This window comes from Colobus angolensis, unplaced genomic scaffold, assembly GCF_000951035.1.
Source record: "Colobus angolensis palliatus isolate OR3802 unplaced genomic scaffold, Cang.pa_1.0 Scaffold329, whole genome shotgun sequence".
Classification (NCBI taxonomy): Eukaryota; Metazoa; Chordata; class Mammalia; order Primates; family Cercopithecidae; genus Colobus; species Colobus angolensis.
Genome location: NW_012116588.1, coordinates 54,224 through 69,705, shown reverse-complemented (window position 1 = coordinate 69,705; position 15,482 = coordinate 54,224). Strand labels below are relative to the sequence as shown.

General features: G+C 38.5%; 1 protein-coding gene across 1 annotated transcript in view; it reads left to right on the top strand.

The window, feature by feature from the left end:
* SLFN11 (schlafen family member 11) overlaps window positions 1–15,482 on the top strand; it is a 23,603-nt gene that overhangs the window by 401 nt on the left and 7,720 nt on the right. Inside the window, exons 2-3 of the mRNA XM_011951840.1 lie at window positions 7,478–8,547; window positions 10,933–11,061. Coding sequence (XP_011807230.1) covers window positions 7,497–8,547; window positions 10,933–11,061 — 1,180 coding nt within the window. The 5' untranslated portion in view covers window positions 7,478–7,496. The remainder of the gene's footprint in view (window positions 1–7,477; window positions 8,548–10,932; window positions 11,062–15,482) is intronic.

The following is a 15,482-nucleotide window of genomic DNA, read 5'->3' as shown; positions in this document are numbered from 1 at the left end:
CGGAAGGCATTGGGGGCGGGGCGGGCCCGACCAGGGCACTTGCTCCCGCTAGAAGTTGGAAGAGCCCCTGGCCAGCGAGCCGCGGTTTCTGCGGGGCGCGGAGCAGGAACCGAAGCCTGGGAGGTCACAGGGTCAAGTGCACCTTGGTGGCTCCCAGGGCTGCAGGTCTCAGGCTTCAGAGTTCTTGGTATTGTAGACTTGAGAAACTAGTTCTACAGGTTTCGTGTGACCGACCAACCACTCTAAACTATTTTCCTTAATATAGAAACTTACAGCAGAATTAGAATTGCCATTACCCTGCGGGGAGGTTTATAATCTAGAGAGGGGAGAAATGAGAAAAATGTCTCCCTGTGGACAAGATCTGTAGAACACACGTGCTACCGGAGAAGGACAAAGAGCTCTATGTTTTAGTTTTCCAAGATGGCACGTCTGTCGCAGCCCACTTTCCTTTTTTTACTTTTTTTTAAAATTAATTTTTAATTTCTGTGGGTACATAGTAGATGTATATGTTTATGGGGTACATGAGGTATTTTAATACAGGCATGTCATGTTTAATAATCACATCAGGGTAAATGGGGGTATCCATCACCTCAAGCATTTGTCCTTTGTGTTACCAACAATCCAATTATGCTCTTTAGTTTTTTATCTTATTTTATTTTTGTAGGTACATAGTGGATGTATATATTTATGGGGTACATGAGATGTTTTCGTACAGACATGCAATGTGAAATAAGCACACCATAGAGAATGGGGTATCCATCCCCTCAAGCATTTATCCTTTGAGTTGCAAACGATGCAGTTACACTCTTTAAGTTATTTAAAAACGTACGATCAAGTTATTATTGACTGTAATAACTGTTGTGCTATCAAATAGTAGGTCTTACTCATTGTTTCTATTTTTATTTTTCTCGAGACAGAGTCTAGCTCTGTCGCGCAGGCTGGAGTGCAGTGGTGCGATCTTGGTGCACTGCAAGCTCCATCTCCCGGGTTCAGGCCATTCTCCTGCCTCAGCCTCCCCAGTACCTGGGACTACAGGCGCCCACCACCACGCCCGGCTAATTTTTTGTGTTTTTTATTAGAGACGGGGTTTCACCGTGTTAGCCAGGATGGTCTCGATCTCCTGATCTCGTGATCCGCCTGCCTTGGCTTCCCAAAGTGCTGGGATTATAGGCATGAGACAACACGCCCGGCCATTCTTTCTAATTTTTTTGTAGGCATGAACGCTCCCCACCTCACCCCTTCCCTTCTACCACCCTTCCTCAGGTAGTCATCCTTCTGCTCTTAGAATAAAATTGTTTTGATTTTTAGATGCCACAAATAAGTGAGAACATGGCGATGTTTGTCTTTCTGTGCCTGGCTTATTTCATTTAACCTAATGATTTCCAGTTCCATTCGTGTAGTTGCAAATGATTGGATCTCATTCTTTTCTATGGCTGAATAGTACTCCACTATGTATATGCACATCATTTTCTTGATCCATTCACCTGGTGATGGATGCTTAGGGTGCTTCCAAATCTTAGCTATTGTAAACAGTGTTGCAAGAAACACAGGAGTGCAGATGTCTCTTGGATACATGATTTCCTTTCTTTTGGGTCAATACTTATGAGTAGAATTGCTGAATTTTGTGGTAACTCTACTTTTAGTTTTCTGAGGAACCTCCAAACTGTTATCCATAATAGTTGTACTAATTTACACTCCCACCAACACTGTATGAGGATTCCCTTTTCTTCACATCCTTGCCAACATTTGTTATTGCCTGTCTTTTGCATAAAAGCCATTTTAACTTGGATGAGATGATATCTCATTGTAGTTTGGATTTGCATTTTTCTGATGATCAGTGATGTTGAGCACATTTTCACGTGCCTGTTTGACATTTGTCTTCTTTTGAGAAATGTCTATTCAAATCTTTTGCTCAGTTTTCAACAGGATTATTGTATTTTTTCCTATAGAGTTGTTGGAGCTCCTGTTATATTCTGGTTATTACTCCCTTGTTGGATGGGTAGTTTGCAAATATTTCCTCCCATTTTGTGGGTTGGCTTTTCACTTTGTTGATTGTGTTCTTTGCTGTGCAGAAGATTTTTAACTTGATGTGATCCCATTTGTCCATTTTTGTCCATTTTTGTTTTGGTTGCCTATGCTTATGGGGCATTGCTTAATGAATTTTTGCCCAGATCAATGTCCTGGAGATCTTCCCCAATGTTTACTTGTAGTAGTTTCGCAGTGTGAGGTCTTAGATTTAAGTCTTTAACCCATTTTGATTTGATTTTTGTATGTGACAAGAGTTAGGAGTCTAGTTTCATTCTGCAGATAGATGCCCAGTTTTCCCAGTGCCATTTATTGAAGAGAATGTCTTTTCCCCAGTGTATGTTCTTGGCGCCTTTGTGAAAAATGAGTTCACGGTAGGTGTGTGTATTTGTGTCTGGGTTCTCTATTCTGTTCCATTGGTCTGTGTGTCTGTTTTTATGTCAGTATCATGCCATTTTGGTTACTACAGTTCTGTAGTATAATTTGAGATCAGGTAATGTGATTCCTCCAGTTTTGTTCTTTTTGCTTAGGATAGCTTTTGCTATTATAGGTCTTTTGTGGTTCTATATAAATTTTAGGATTGTTTTTTCTGTTTCTGTGAAGATTGTCATTGGTATTTTAATAGAGATTGCAGTGAATCTGTAGATTGCTTTGAGAAGTATGGATATTTTAACAATATTGATTCTTCCAGTCCATGAACATGGACTGCCTTTCCATATTTTGGCTCTTCAATTTCTTTCATCATGATTTTACAGTTTTTACTGTAGAAATCTTTAATTTATTTGGTTAATTCCTAGGTATTTAATTTTATTTGTGACTATTGTAAGAGGCATTACTTTTTTTATTTCTTTTTCAGATTGTTCACTGTTGGCATATAGAGATGCTATTGATTTTTGTATGTTGATTTTGCATCCTGCAACTTTACTGAATTTATCAGTTCTAATAGTTATCTGGTGTAGTCTTTAGGTTTTTTCCAAATGTAAGATCATATCTTCTGCAAACAAGGATAATTTGACTTCTTCCTTTCCAATTTAGATGCCCTTTATTTCTTTCTCTTGTCTAATTGCTCTAGCTAGGATTTCTATGTTGAATAACAATGGTGAAAGTGAGGATCCTTACAGTGTTCCAGATCTTAGAGGAAAGGCTTTCAGTGTTTCCCCATTCAGTATGCTACTAGCTGTAGGTCTGTCATATGTGGATTTTATTATGTTGTGGTATGTTCCTTCTATACCCAGTTTTTTGAGGGGTTTTCCATGAAGGGGTAATGAGTTTTATTAGGTGCTTTTTCAGCATCAGTTGAAATCATATGGCTTTTGTCCTTCATTCTGTTGATATGATGTATCACATTGACTGATTTGCATATGTTGAACCATCCTTGCATCCCTGGAATAAATAGCACTTAGTCATGATAAATGATCTTTTAAATGTATTGTTGAATTCAGTTTGCTAGTATTTTGCTGTAGTGTTTTTTCTTTGATATGTCTTTGGTTTTGGTATCAGTAATACTGGCCTCATAGAATGAGTTTGGAAGTCTACCCTCCTTCTCTATTTTTTGAATAGTTTGATAAGGTTGGTATTAGTTCTTCTTTAAATGTTTGGTAGAATTCAGCAGTGAAGCCATCATGTCCCAGGCTTTTCTTTGCTGGGAGACTTTTTATTATGGCTTTATTCTCATTACTTCTTATTGGTTTGTTCAGGTTTTGGATTTCTTCATGGTTCAATCTTGGTAGGTTGTATGTGTCTAAGAATTTATTTTCTCTAGATTTTCCAATTTATTGGCATACAGTTGCTCATAGTAGCCACTAATGATCCTTTGAATTTCTGCAGTATCAGTTGTATTGTCTCCTTTTTCATCTCTGATTTCGTTTATTTGGGTATTCACCTTTTTTTCTCAGGTTACCTGGGCAAAAGTTTGTCAATTTTGTTTATCTTTTCAAACAATAAACAGGTGGTGAAGCCAGCCAAGCTGTGTTCTTTTCTTCAGAGTGGCAAGTTCCCTCAGGACCTAGGTGGGTTCACAGATGCTATCCAGGAGCCAGGGACTGGAGTAAGAAAATCTTAGAAGTCTACCTGGTGTTCCATTCTACTGTGGCTGAGATGGCCCTCAAATCGTGAGACACAGTTCTTCCCACTCTTCCCTCCTTTTTCCATAGGCAGAGGAGATTACCCTGTGGCCATCAAGACCATGGGTCCACAGGGAGTACTGTTAGCTATTGCTGATATTCACTTAAAGCCCAAGGGCTCTTTAGTCAGCTTGTGGTGAATGCTACCAGGTCTGGGACTCACTCTTCAGGACAGTGGACTACCCTCTGGCCCAGGGCAGGTCCAGAAATGCTATCCAAGAGCCTACTTGGTGCTCTACCCCTGTGGCTAAGCTGGTATCTACAGTGCAAGACGAAGTCCCCTTTACTCTACCCTCTGCTTTTCTCAAGCAAAGGAGTCTCTGCCTGTATGCGCCACAGCTGGGATTGTGCTGAGTCTCACCTGAAGCCAGCAGATTCTCACCCAAGACCCACTGCATATTACCTGGGTATCGTTGCTGATTACTTAGGGACCAAGGGCTCTTTAGTCAGCAGGTGATAGATCCTGCCAGGACTGGGTCCTTCCCTTTAAGGCAGCAGTTTCCCTTCTGGCCCAGAGTGTGTCTAGAAATGTTGTACAGGAGATAGGGTCTGGAATGGGTATCTCATGACCCTGACCACTGTCCTATCCTACTGTGCCCAAGCTGACATCCAAGATGCAAGACAGAAGTCCTATTTAGGCTTCTCTCTTCTCTTCTCTCCTCAAGTGGAAGGAAGTGATCTTTTTGGAGCTGAGAGCTGCACTATCTGGGGTTGGGAGAAGTGTGGTGCAAGCACTCTCTTAGTTGCCACAGCTGGTATCTCAGTAGGTTGTGTGCCCTCCAAGCCTACTGGCTCTGAGCTCAGCTCAGCACTAGGACTTGCCTAGGAGTTTCAGTCCTTGTGGCCTAGAATGCCTTTCAAGTTTATTTAGAGCACCATAGCACTTCAGCTACAGTGGCGAGGCTTGCTGGAACTCAGGTTTCAATTGCTGGGATGGACAATTTCTATCTCACTAGGGCTGGTCCAAATTCTGCCTTCATGGGCAGGTATAAGCTGGATTCAGCCTGGTTTTGCTTTCCACTGTAACAGGGCAGCACTGAGTTCAATGCAAAGTCTTACAATCGCTGTGCCCTCCCTTCCCAAGCACACAGATTTCTCTGCACCACGTGGTCACTGCAGGAGAAGGGGGACGGTGGGTGGAGCCTTCTATTACACCACCTTGCTCTGCCCTCCCATTTCCCTTTCTGTTCAGTTTCTATCTGAGGCTAGCCAATCCTCTGTGATCTAGGGGAGATAGGTGGGAGGATGGAAGGAAAGGGGAAGTAAAACAAAAAAATAAGAACCACCCAGAAGCATACAGAAAATTGGGCACTACTAGACAATTTGACATTGCAAAGTTTTCCCAGGCTAATTCCTCACCTTTTAGGGAGTTTGCTGAGCAAATTAGGTAAGCCTTCCTGGCAGGGGAGAAATGCACAGATGCTACTCACTCAGCCCCCTGCTTGGGGGTGGTTGTCCCTGCGTGTTCATGTCAGACTCACTGTTCCCTCAGGGGTCCTGCAGGACTAGATCCTGGGGCATGGGGAGAAATGGGGACAGCTAATAAATGGAAACCATACAGCTAATAAATGGAAACCGTACAGCTAATAAGTGGAAACTGTACAGCTAATAAATGGTGGAACTGGGATTTGAACCTAGGAAATCTGAATCTTAATCCTTGAACTCTTCTGCCTCTGTCTACATAGGTTTCTGTATACAGAGTCTTCAGGACTGCTTTTGGTGGAAAGAGAGCACGTGGTGCTAATTCACTGTGTTGGTGGCAACACTGGCTACACTGAAAGGTTTGAGGCTGCAGTGAGCTGTGACTGCACTCCAGCCTGGATGACAGAGCGAGACCCCATCTCACCCACACAAAATGTTTTTGTCCTGTTTTTATACCAAGTGCCTCTGTCTCAGGGGGTGACTTTATTTTCTACCTCAAAGAGAAAAGTGAAGCTATCAGAAGGGGACTCTTTCAGCTTCCTCCCACCAAAGCGATACGCCTACCTTCGCCCATGCCAATTATCTCTGTTTCTCTCTGTTTCTCCTCCTCGTGACCTTCTTCTGCATCCTGGATCACCTTCCTTCCTTACCTCTCTTTTCAGGGCCTTCACTGTCTCAATCATCCTAACTTCCTTCTATCTCTTTAAATTTTCACTTCCCTACTAGCTTCTTCCCATCTAAATATGTTCAGACCTTTCCCATCTTAATAAAATTCTTTAGCTTCTTCTTTTCCTCCAGCTACATTTCTTTTTACCTCTCTCCTTTATAGCTTCATATAGTGAACAAGTTGTATATATGTGGTGATACTATTTCCTAACCTCCCATTCATTCTTTGACTCATTGTGAAATGGACAGTTAATATAGATTCCTTTACTAAACACCTGTGAACCAAAGCATAGTGTTAAATCCTTTTTGAGAATTATTCTCAATTAATCCTCATAATAACAGGCATATTAAGGTGGATGCACCATGTTTTATAGGTAAGAAAACAGTTAGAAAGATTAAATATCTAGGTTAATGTTACAATATATTTAATGACAAGTGGAATTCAAGCCATCTCCGTTAACTCTAGTCTCTAAGACCTTAGCCTGTGATTTATTGCCTCCTGGTGCCCACTGCCCAGGTGTCTGAACAGCATTTTTCAAAGTCACCAATAACCTTAATTTTACTAAACCTAATAACACTTTTGAGTCATCACCTAGCTGTACCTGTCAGCAGTATTAGACACCTTGGCTCTGTCACGCCCCACCTTTGCAGCCTCAGTTTTTCATTATATCATAGATCTGAGACCTCTGCGCAGGTGATTTTGTTTTGGGCTTCCTTAATACCATATACCCTTGGTTTTTCTCCTACTTCTGGTTTTTCACAGTCAGTCCTTTCTACAGTCTCCTTTTCAATGTTGTCTTCTTTTACTCATCCCCTAAAGTCAATGTTCACTGGAACATCAACAGTCTAAACTGAGATAGTCTCATTCCGTTGTACACATGCCCATCATGTGATCCACCGCTTCCATTCTTCAATGCTGATAACTCCACCTGGCCAATTCAAAGGCATCCCTCAGGTCTTGATTAAATGCCACCCTTGCCTTGGAAGTCTTGTTGAGCCATCATCTCCAGATTAGTTTAGATACCCCTTTAGTCTATTTTTCTTCTCGTAACTCATATAATACCTGATGTTAAATGCTAATTTCATTAGCACCCTTCCTTGCCAACCATTCTCCTCCTAAAAAGAAGGGATTGCTCCTGTCTTGCTTGCTAGTTTATTGCCTTCTCTCAGCACATATTAGACACAAAGTAATATATTAATAAATGAATTGCATGCATGTAAGAATTCATGTCTTCTAATAGTTTCAGCTGTGAGTTCAACATGGAGGCAAATCAGTGCTCCCTGGTGGTGGAACCATCTTACCCAGACCTGGTCATCAATGTAGGAGAAGTGACCCTTGGAGAAGAAAACAGAAACAAGCTGCAGAAAATTCAGAGAGACCAAGAGAAGGAGAGAGTTTTACGGGCTGCGTGTGCTTTATTAAACTCAGGAGGAGGAGTGATTCGGATGGCCAAGAAGGATGAGCATCTCGTGGACATGGGGCTGGATTTAGAAAAGTCTTTGAGAGAGCTTATTCAGTCTTCAGATTTGCAGGCTTTCTTTGAGACCAAGCAACGAGGAAGGCGTTTTTACATTTTTGTTAAATCTTGGAGCAGTGGCCTTTTACCTGAAGATGGCTCTGTCAAGCCCCGCCTTTGCAGCCTCCGTTCTTCATTACACCGTAGATCTCAGACATCTGCACTTCTCATGAACTCAAGAGAGGCATTCTGTTTCCTGAAGAAAAAGAAAAATGATGCAAAAATCTTGGAAGAAGGACCTTTTCACAAAGTTCACAAGAGTATACACCAAGAGCTCCATAACTCGGATCCTGCTGACCCAATTTTCCAAAAAGACTATCTCGAATATGGTGAAATCCTGCCTTTTCCTGAGTCTCAATTAGTAGAGTTTAAACAGTTCTCTACAAAACACATCCAAGAATACGTAAAAAAGATAATTCCAGAATACATCTCTGCATTTGCAAACACTGATGGAGGCTATCTTTTTATTGGAGTGGATGATAAGAGTAAGAAAGTTCTGGGATGTGCAAAAGAAAATGTTGACCCTGACTCTTTGAGAAGGAAAATAGTAAAAACAATACACAAACTACCTTGTGTTCATTTTTGCCAACCCCAGTGCCAGATAACCTTCACACTCAAAATTGTGGATGTGTTAGCTAGGGGAGAGCTATATGGTTATGCTTGTATGATCAGAGTAGAGCCATTTTGCTGTGCAGTGTTCTCTGAAGCTCCCAATTCATGGATAGTGGAGGACAAGTACGTCTGCAGCCTGACAACTGAGAAATGGGTAGGCATGATGACAGACACAGATCCAGGTAAGAGGGAGAAAGCTCCTCCCTCCCTGTCCTTTCTACATCCTTGGGACCTCCCATATTAAATTTTCCTTTGCTGCCTATGACTTTGAATATCTAACATCCACCAAACACTTTATTTTGAATCCCCAAGTATCCTACTTTTCATACATGAGAAAATTTTGTTGGGTGATTACAAACCTAACTCACAGTCTATAAGTGGTGATTTTCTACATTCGTAACTGAACAGAAAATTATTTGAGAATAGCCACCCTTGCAGTGGTGTACTGGAATGGCTCTTACTGGCTTTAGAATCAATTATTAAATTTTCAGGAATTTTTGAGGTAGTTGTTAAATATAGTTATTACTAAAAATTAGGTTATATATACTTGCACCTAAATAAATTGTATGAGAAACAAATGTAATAAATTCAAACTCACCACTTCCTAATTATTTGCTACATTTTACTATTATCTTTGCTTGAGAGATTATTTACATTTATTGTATCTTTGTGGTGGTAATACTATAAAATGGAGTACTACTGTGCATTGCTTTCCAACTCTGTATTTAGTGATAATCCATTAGGAGCTTGAAATTGTCTGTGGTGGGAAGATTTATAACACCAAAACTGGCAGTTGGCTATGAACGAGGGATCTCTTCTCAACTAGATCTGTTTATTAAACGATCACCAGCATAGTACTGCTTTCTGGGGTTGCTTGTTTGAAGTATTAAAAGTCCTTTGGGCTGGGCTCGGTGGCTCACGCCTCTAATCCCAGCATTTTGGGAGGCTGAGGTGCGTGGATCACCTGAGCAAGAGTTCAAGACCAACATGGCGAAACCCTGTCTCTACTGAAAATAGAAAAATTAGTCAAATGTGGTGGTGTGTGCCTGTGGTCCCAGCTACTTGGGAGGCTGAAGCAGGAGAATTGCTTGAACCTGGCAGGAGGAGGTTGCAGTGAGCTGAGATTGTGCCACTGCACTGCACTCTAGGTGATAGAGGGAGACTCTGTCTAAAAAAAAAAAAAAAAAAAAACCCTTTGGATTGAAGTTTTCTATCACCTCATAATAGTACCCTGCCTAAATTAAGATGTAGTTTATCTCTTGATCCTTAAGGACATTGTTGATTTTGTAGCTCAGGAAACTTTGAAAGCAGCTGAGGGCCAAGCGTGGTGACTAACGCTTGTAATTCCAGCACTCTGGGAGGTCGAGGTGGGAGGATCACTTGAGCCCCAGAGTTTGAGGCTGCAGTGAGCCATGATTACACCAATGCACCCCAGCGTGGGTGAGAGTGAGACCCTGTCTCAAAACCAAAGAACAGAAAGTATTTCAGGGTGATGAGGGTCATGGGGATAGGGGTGTATTCAAGGTTTGTCCTCAGCACCCTTTCATATTGTTCTGTGTCTCTGTTTATCCTGTTGATATTTTGCCTTTTCTTCCACTCATCACCATGTACCCATTATGCTCTATGCCAGCAGCTATAATCTGCTCTACCCCTCTGCTCCTAACAGTTTGAAATATTTCTTGCTTTGCATCACTACTGCTTCCCAAACATATTTCTGTATATACCCCATCATGCTATAATTTGGCAGGCTGGTGGGCTATCTCAGTGTCTCTGGAACACCTGAGAACACCCTAAGCCTGCAGAAATACAGAGAGAACATAAAAATTGGGACACAGTCTTCTGAGTAAAGTGGATGTGTACTTGGAAAGGAGATGTTATAAAGCTGATTCCAATCTCCAAAGCACATGAAAAAGTTAATGCACTCTGTAATGTCCTTTGATTTCACACAGTATCTCATTTTAACATCAGGAATAAGCATAGGTGTCAGAATGTCACCCAGACTGGAGTGCAGTGGCACAATCATAGTCCACTGCAGCCTTGAACTCCTGGGCTCAAGTGGTCCTCTCACTTCAGTCACTTGAGTAGCTGAGACTACAGGCATGAGCTACTGTGCCCAAGCTCTAAGCTATTTTTTTAAGTGTGAGTAACGGTAATTGCAAATCAGTGATGAGATGATATTTAACAGGGATGAGAGTTGGGTTCAGGAGAGGTGGTGACGGTTGGAGAGGGGATGTAAAATAAGATACATGCACAGACAGCAGTACTAAAAGAATGTGCTAGGTATCATAAGAGGTGTGCAAACAAAATGCTGTCCAGACACACAGAACAAAGAATTATACTGAATGGAGAAATACATTTACATTTCCAAATAATGGCTTTTCAGGGTGGGTTTTGGCAACCTTGATATGCAATAAAGGCACTTATCTAGACAGAGTGAGTAGAGAGTTATTTTGATATTCTCTCTCAAGTCACATTATTTAGAAAGTCACACATTCCACCTACTGATAAGGCCTCTTTCAGTATGAAGAGATTAACATGTCAGAATAATGTGAATTTTCTTTCTTAAGATCTTCTACAGTTGTCTGAAGATTTTGAATGTCAGCTGAGTCTGTCTAGTGGGCCTCCCCTTAGCAGACCGGTGTACTCCAAGAAAGGCCTTCAACATAAAAAGGAACTCCAGCAGCTTTTATTTTCAGGTAATTATGGTTTGTCTTCTCAACACCAGCCAGTTTCTATGTCAGGATAAAGGGAGATTAAACTGTTTTATTTGTTTTGTAAAATCCTGAAAGTGCTCTGCAAACCCATAGATAAGACATGATGATGTTACAATCCTCTTGGTGATAAGTGGTTTAGAAATGAACCCTCAGTGACCCCACTGGCTAAGGCAGTACCACACATAGAATCCAGGAACATTATTTCCCTTAAAGATTATTTGTTCTTGTAGTTCCCAACTCTGGCTGATCATCAGTGTTTCTGGTCATTTTTAAAAGGACACATATCTGAATTCCTACTCCACTCATAACAAGTTGGAATACCTGGGAAAAGTGGCTTGCAATATGTACTTTTCTCAAACTGCCCTCATGATTTTATGCTAATCTAGATTGGAAAACTTTTATCTAGTCAAACTAGTCATACACTGCACCAGAGAGCAGCCAAAAAACTGCCTACCCTTGCCAGATTGTCCAGAGGAGTGGTGGTTGTAAATATGAGAAAAGAATATAAATCTAGGTCAAGATGGAAAACAAAACATTTAAAATGGAGATGGATTATGCATTTCTTCCCATGTTTTGGGTTTAGGACAATCATGTAGCAGCACAAACACAATAATTCAGGACCAAGGTCAACGCCTTTTCTCTACTCTTATCCCTTGCTCCCATGATAGGCTTTGCTTAGGAATCCATTGCTGTCTTCTTTGTAGAATCCCAGACAGGGAAAACCACTTGCTTAAATCTGTGCAGTAAGTCAGTGGCTTATCTGGCACTATAATTGATACATAAATGTCCTATATATGTGTAAATATCTGTCAAGGATCATTAAATTAATAGATAATGACTGCCCCCATTACAATTTCATTTCTTCCCTTATCCAAGGTCCTTGCATTCATTTACATATCAAACTTATATTTTAGAAACTGCCCACAATAAACAATGTAAAATCTAAGAGTAAACCTATTAAGCACTGCTAATCATTTTTTAAGCTCAATAGATTCATTTTAGTAGAGCTTATTACCATGGAATAAATTATAACTAAGACAAAATAATAGGCTATATGCCCATAGAGGAGCAGCCTATTATTCTGGTATTAAAAAAATCAATTTTCTAAAACTTCTACCAAACTTTTGAAGAATAGGCATATTTTACACTATTTGCATTGTTCCAGATTCATAGAAAAATAACAAAAATTCCCAAGTCATTGTTTTTTGAGACAGGGTCTTGCTCTGTCACTCAGGTTGGAGTGCAGTGGTGTGATCATAGCTCACTGCAACCTTAAACTACTGAGCTCAAGTGCTCCTCTAACCTCAGTCTCTTGAGAAGTAAGACTATAGGCATGAGCTACTGTGCCCAACCCTAAGCTATTTTTTAAGTGTGAGAAACAGTAATTATAAAACTTGTTAAAGATAGAAAAAAAGAAAAAGGAAAACTCAGACTGATCTTACTTATTAATGAGGATGCAAAGACAGAATTCCAGAAATACAAGGATGTATCAGCATTTGGAGAGTTAATGTAATTCATCATTTCTATGTATCTATGCAGATAAATTATATATTTGTTTTCTAATACATCAAAAAGTCATTTGTAAAGTTCAATACATGTTGTTTTTTTAAAGGTCCTCAATAAAATAGTAACCTATAAATAGTTCTTTAACATTAAATTTATATTTACATATATATGTGTATATATGTCCACCAAGAACATCATGTTAATTGGGAGAGATTATAGGCATTCTATTAAATTCAGGAACAAAACAGCCACTTGCATATTACAAGTACAATGTAATATTAATTGGCCAATACAGTTAGATAAGAGAAAGAAATTAGAGGGATTAAAATGGAAGAAGATAGGACTATATATCTGGAGAATTCATGAGAATCAAATGAAAAGCTACTGTAAACAGTAAAAGAATTCAGAATGAATATAAGTACTTAGTATTATAAGAAACAACTATAAAAATTAATATGCAGAATTCAGCATCTTTAATATAACGTATAATGAAAGAAAACACTCAATTTTCAATAACAACAAAAAGGTAAAATATCTGCAATAAACCTATCTAAAGCAAAAGTTAAATTAATATTGAAGGACACAGAAGAATAAGTGAATCAGGGAATGTTATGTACTTTGAAGGAAGAATCATCATCACAAAGTTGTCAATTCTGAAATTATTTTATATATCAATTTTAAAAAGAGAGATTATTTAAATCTAAACATAAAAACTAAATGAGCAAGAACAGGTGGAAAATTAAAACCTGAAAAACAAGAGAGGCTATCTATAAATAACATATTATTTATAGATATATAAATACATATAATATATAATTATATAACTACAATATATGATATATAAAATATATTATATATTTATATATTATATAAATAAGTATACATTTTTATTTTATTTATTAAATTTTATTTTAAAATATTTTATTTTTATTTTATTTCATATTTATGTTATATACTTATATTATTTATGTATAATATATATTTATATATATTTAAATATATAGTGTATATATATATATAAATAATAAAAAGAATTGTATTGGCATGTAATTAGACCAAAGTTATGGAATGTAGGATCTGGAAATACACAGAAACACAAATTAAAATTTAGTTTATCATGAAACTGGCCTTGCAAACAAATAGAGAAAAATAGAAATGTTCATAAATATATAGGGTAGCTTGGTGGCAATTAACTTTTTAAAAGATGAATTCATACTTTACTTCATATAGTAATATAAACTCCAAATGGATCAAGAATTTAAAACAAAAAGCCAGAAAAATTCTAGAAGAAAACATAGGCAAACATCTTTATAATTTTTGCATTAGACTTAAAAATATGAAGATTCAAAATCTGTGAACCATAAAAGACTGATATATATGACTGCATACAAATAAGTATTGTGCATGACTAAAGCCACTAAGAACAAAGTCAAGTGACCATGATCAAGTAGAAAAAATATTTGCAACCCATATCACAACCAAGGGGCCAGTGTCTCTAATATATAAAGAGCTTCCAGAAATTGATAAGGACACACACACACACACACACACAGACACACACACAAACAGAAAAATCAACATAGTCCAGAGAAAATAAAATTCATACAGCTCTGAAACATTTGAAAAGATGCTAAATATTAATCAAAATAAGAGACATGTAAATTAAAAGGAGATATTATTTCCATCTATTAGATTGTTAAACAATGAAAAAACCTGACATTATCTCTTATTTGCTAGATTGTGGGGAAACACACCTTCTTGTACATTGCTAGTGGGAGTCCATATTCATACAACTCCATTGGAGGATTGGCAATATATTAATATATTGGAATCACAAATGTATTTAACTTTTGGGATTTTATTATATATATGTGTGTGTGTGTATGCCACGTATGCTTGCATACATACCAGACATACAAGGTTACTCGCTGTAGTGTTAACATAATAGCAAAAGATTGGGGGGAAAACTCAAGGGCCCATCAGTAGGGACTGGTCAAGCAAAATATGGTACATCCATATCTGTGTTAGATAGCTGTAAGAAAAGAATAAGGAATTGTGCATTGATACGGAAAGATCTCCACAATACATTGCTAAGTGAAGAAAAGTAGTTACTGAGTGGTTTGCTACCTGTTGGGAAAGAAAGGGCAGAATATTTGTTTGTATTTGCATAAAGCAATTTCGAAAGAGTAGGCAAGAAACTTAAAAGTATCTGTGATAAGGGAGAAGAGTGAGATTGGGAAGGCAGGAAATTAAGAAAATGGGAGTAGGAGTGTTTGGGTATTAGGTATAGGAATATATTAACTAAAGTTATTTTTTTTAAATGACATTTTTCACTTTTGGAACATTGTTATTGTTATTAGATTTTGAACATTAATAGTGGTAAACAAATTATGTTTGTAGTTTTACAATTAGATTCCAGATATTAAGAATAAAGATGTTCTGGTTTTCTGAAAAGATCAACAAAACTGATAGACCACTAGCAAGACTAATAAAGAAGAAAAGAGAGATCAAATAGATGCAATGAAAAATCAGAAAGGGGATATCACCACTGACCCCAGGGAAATACAAACTACCATCAGAGAATACTATAAACATCTCTACGCAAATAAACTAGAAAATCTAGAAGAAATGGATAATTTCCTGGATACTTACACTCTCCCAAGACTAAACCAGGAAGAAGTTGAATCCCTGAATAGACCAATAGCAGGCTCTGAAATTGAGGTAACAATTAATAGCCTACCAACCAAAAAAAGTCCAGGACAAGACGGATTCACAGCCGAATTCTACCAGAGGTACAAGGAGGAGCTGGTACCATTCCTTCTGAAACTATTCCAATCAATAGAAAAAGAGGGAATCCTCCCTAACTCATTTTATGAGGCCAACATCATCCTGATACC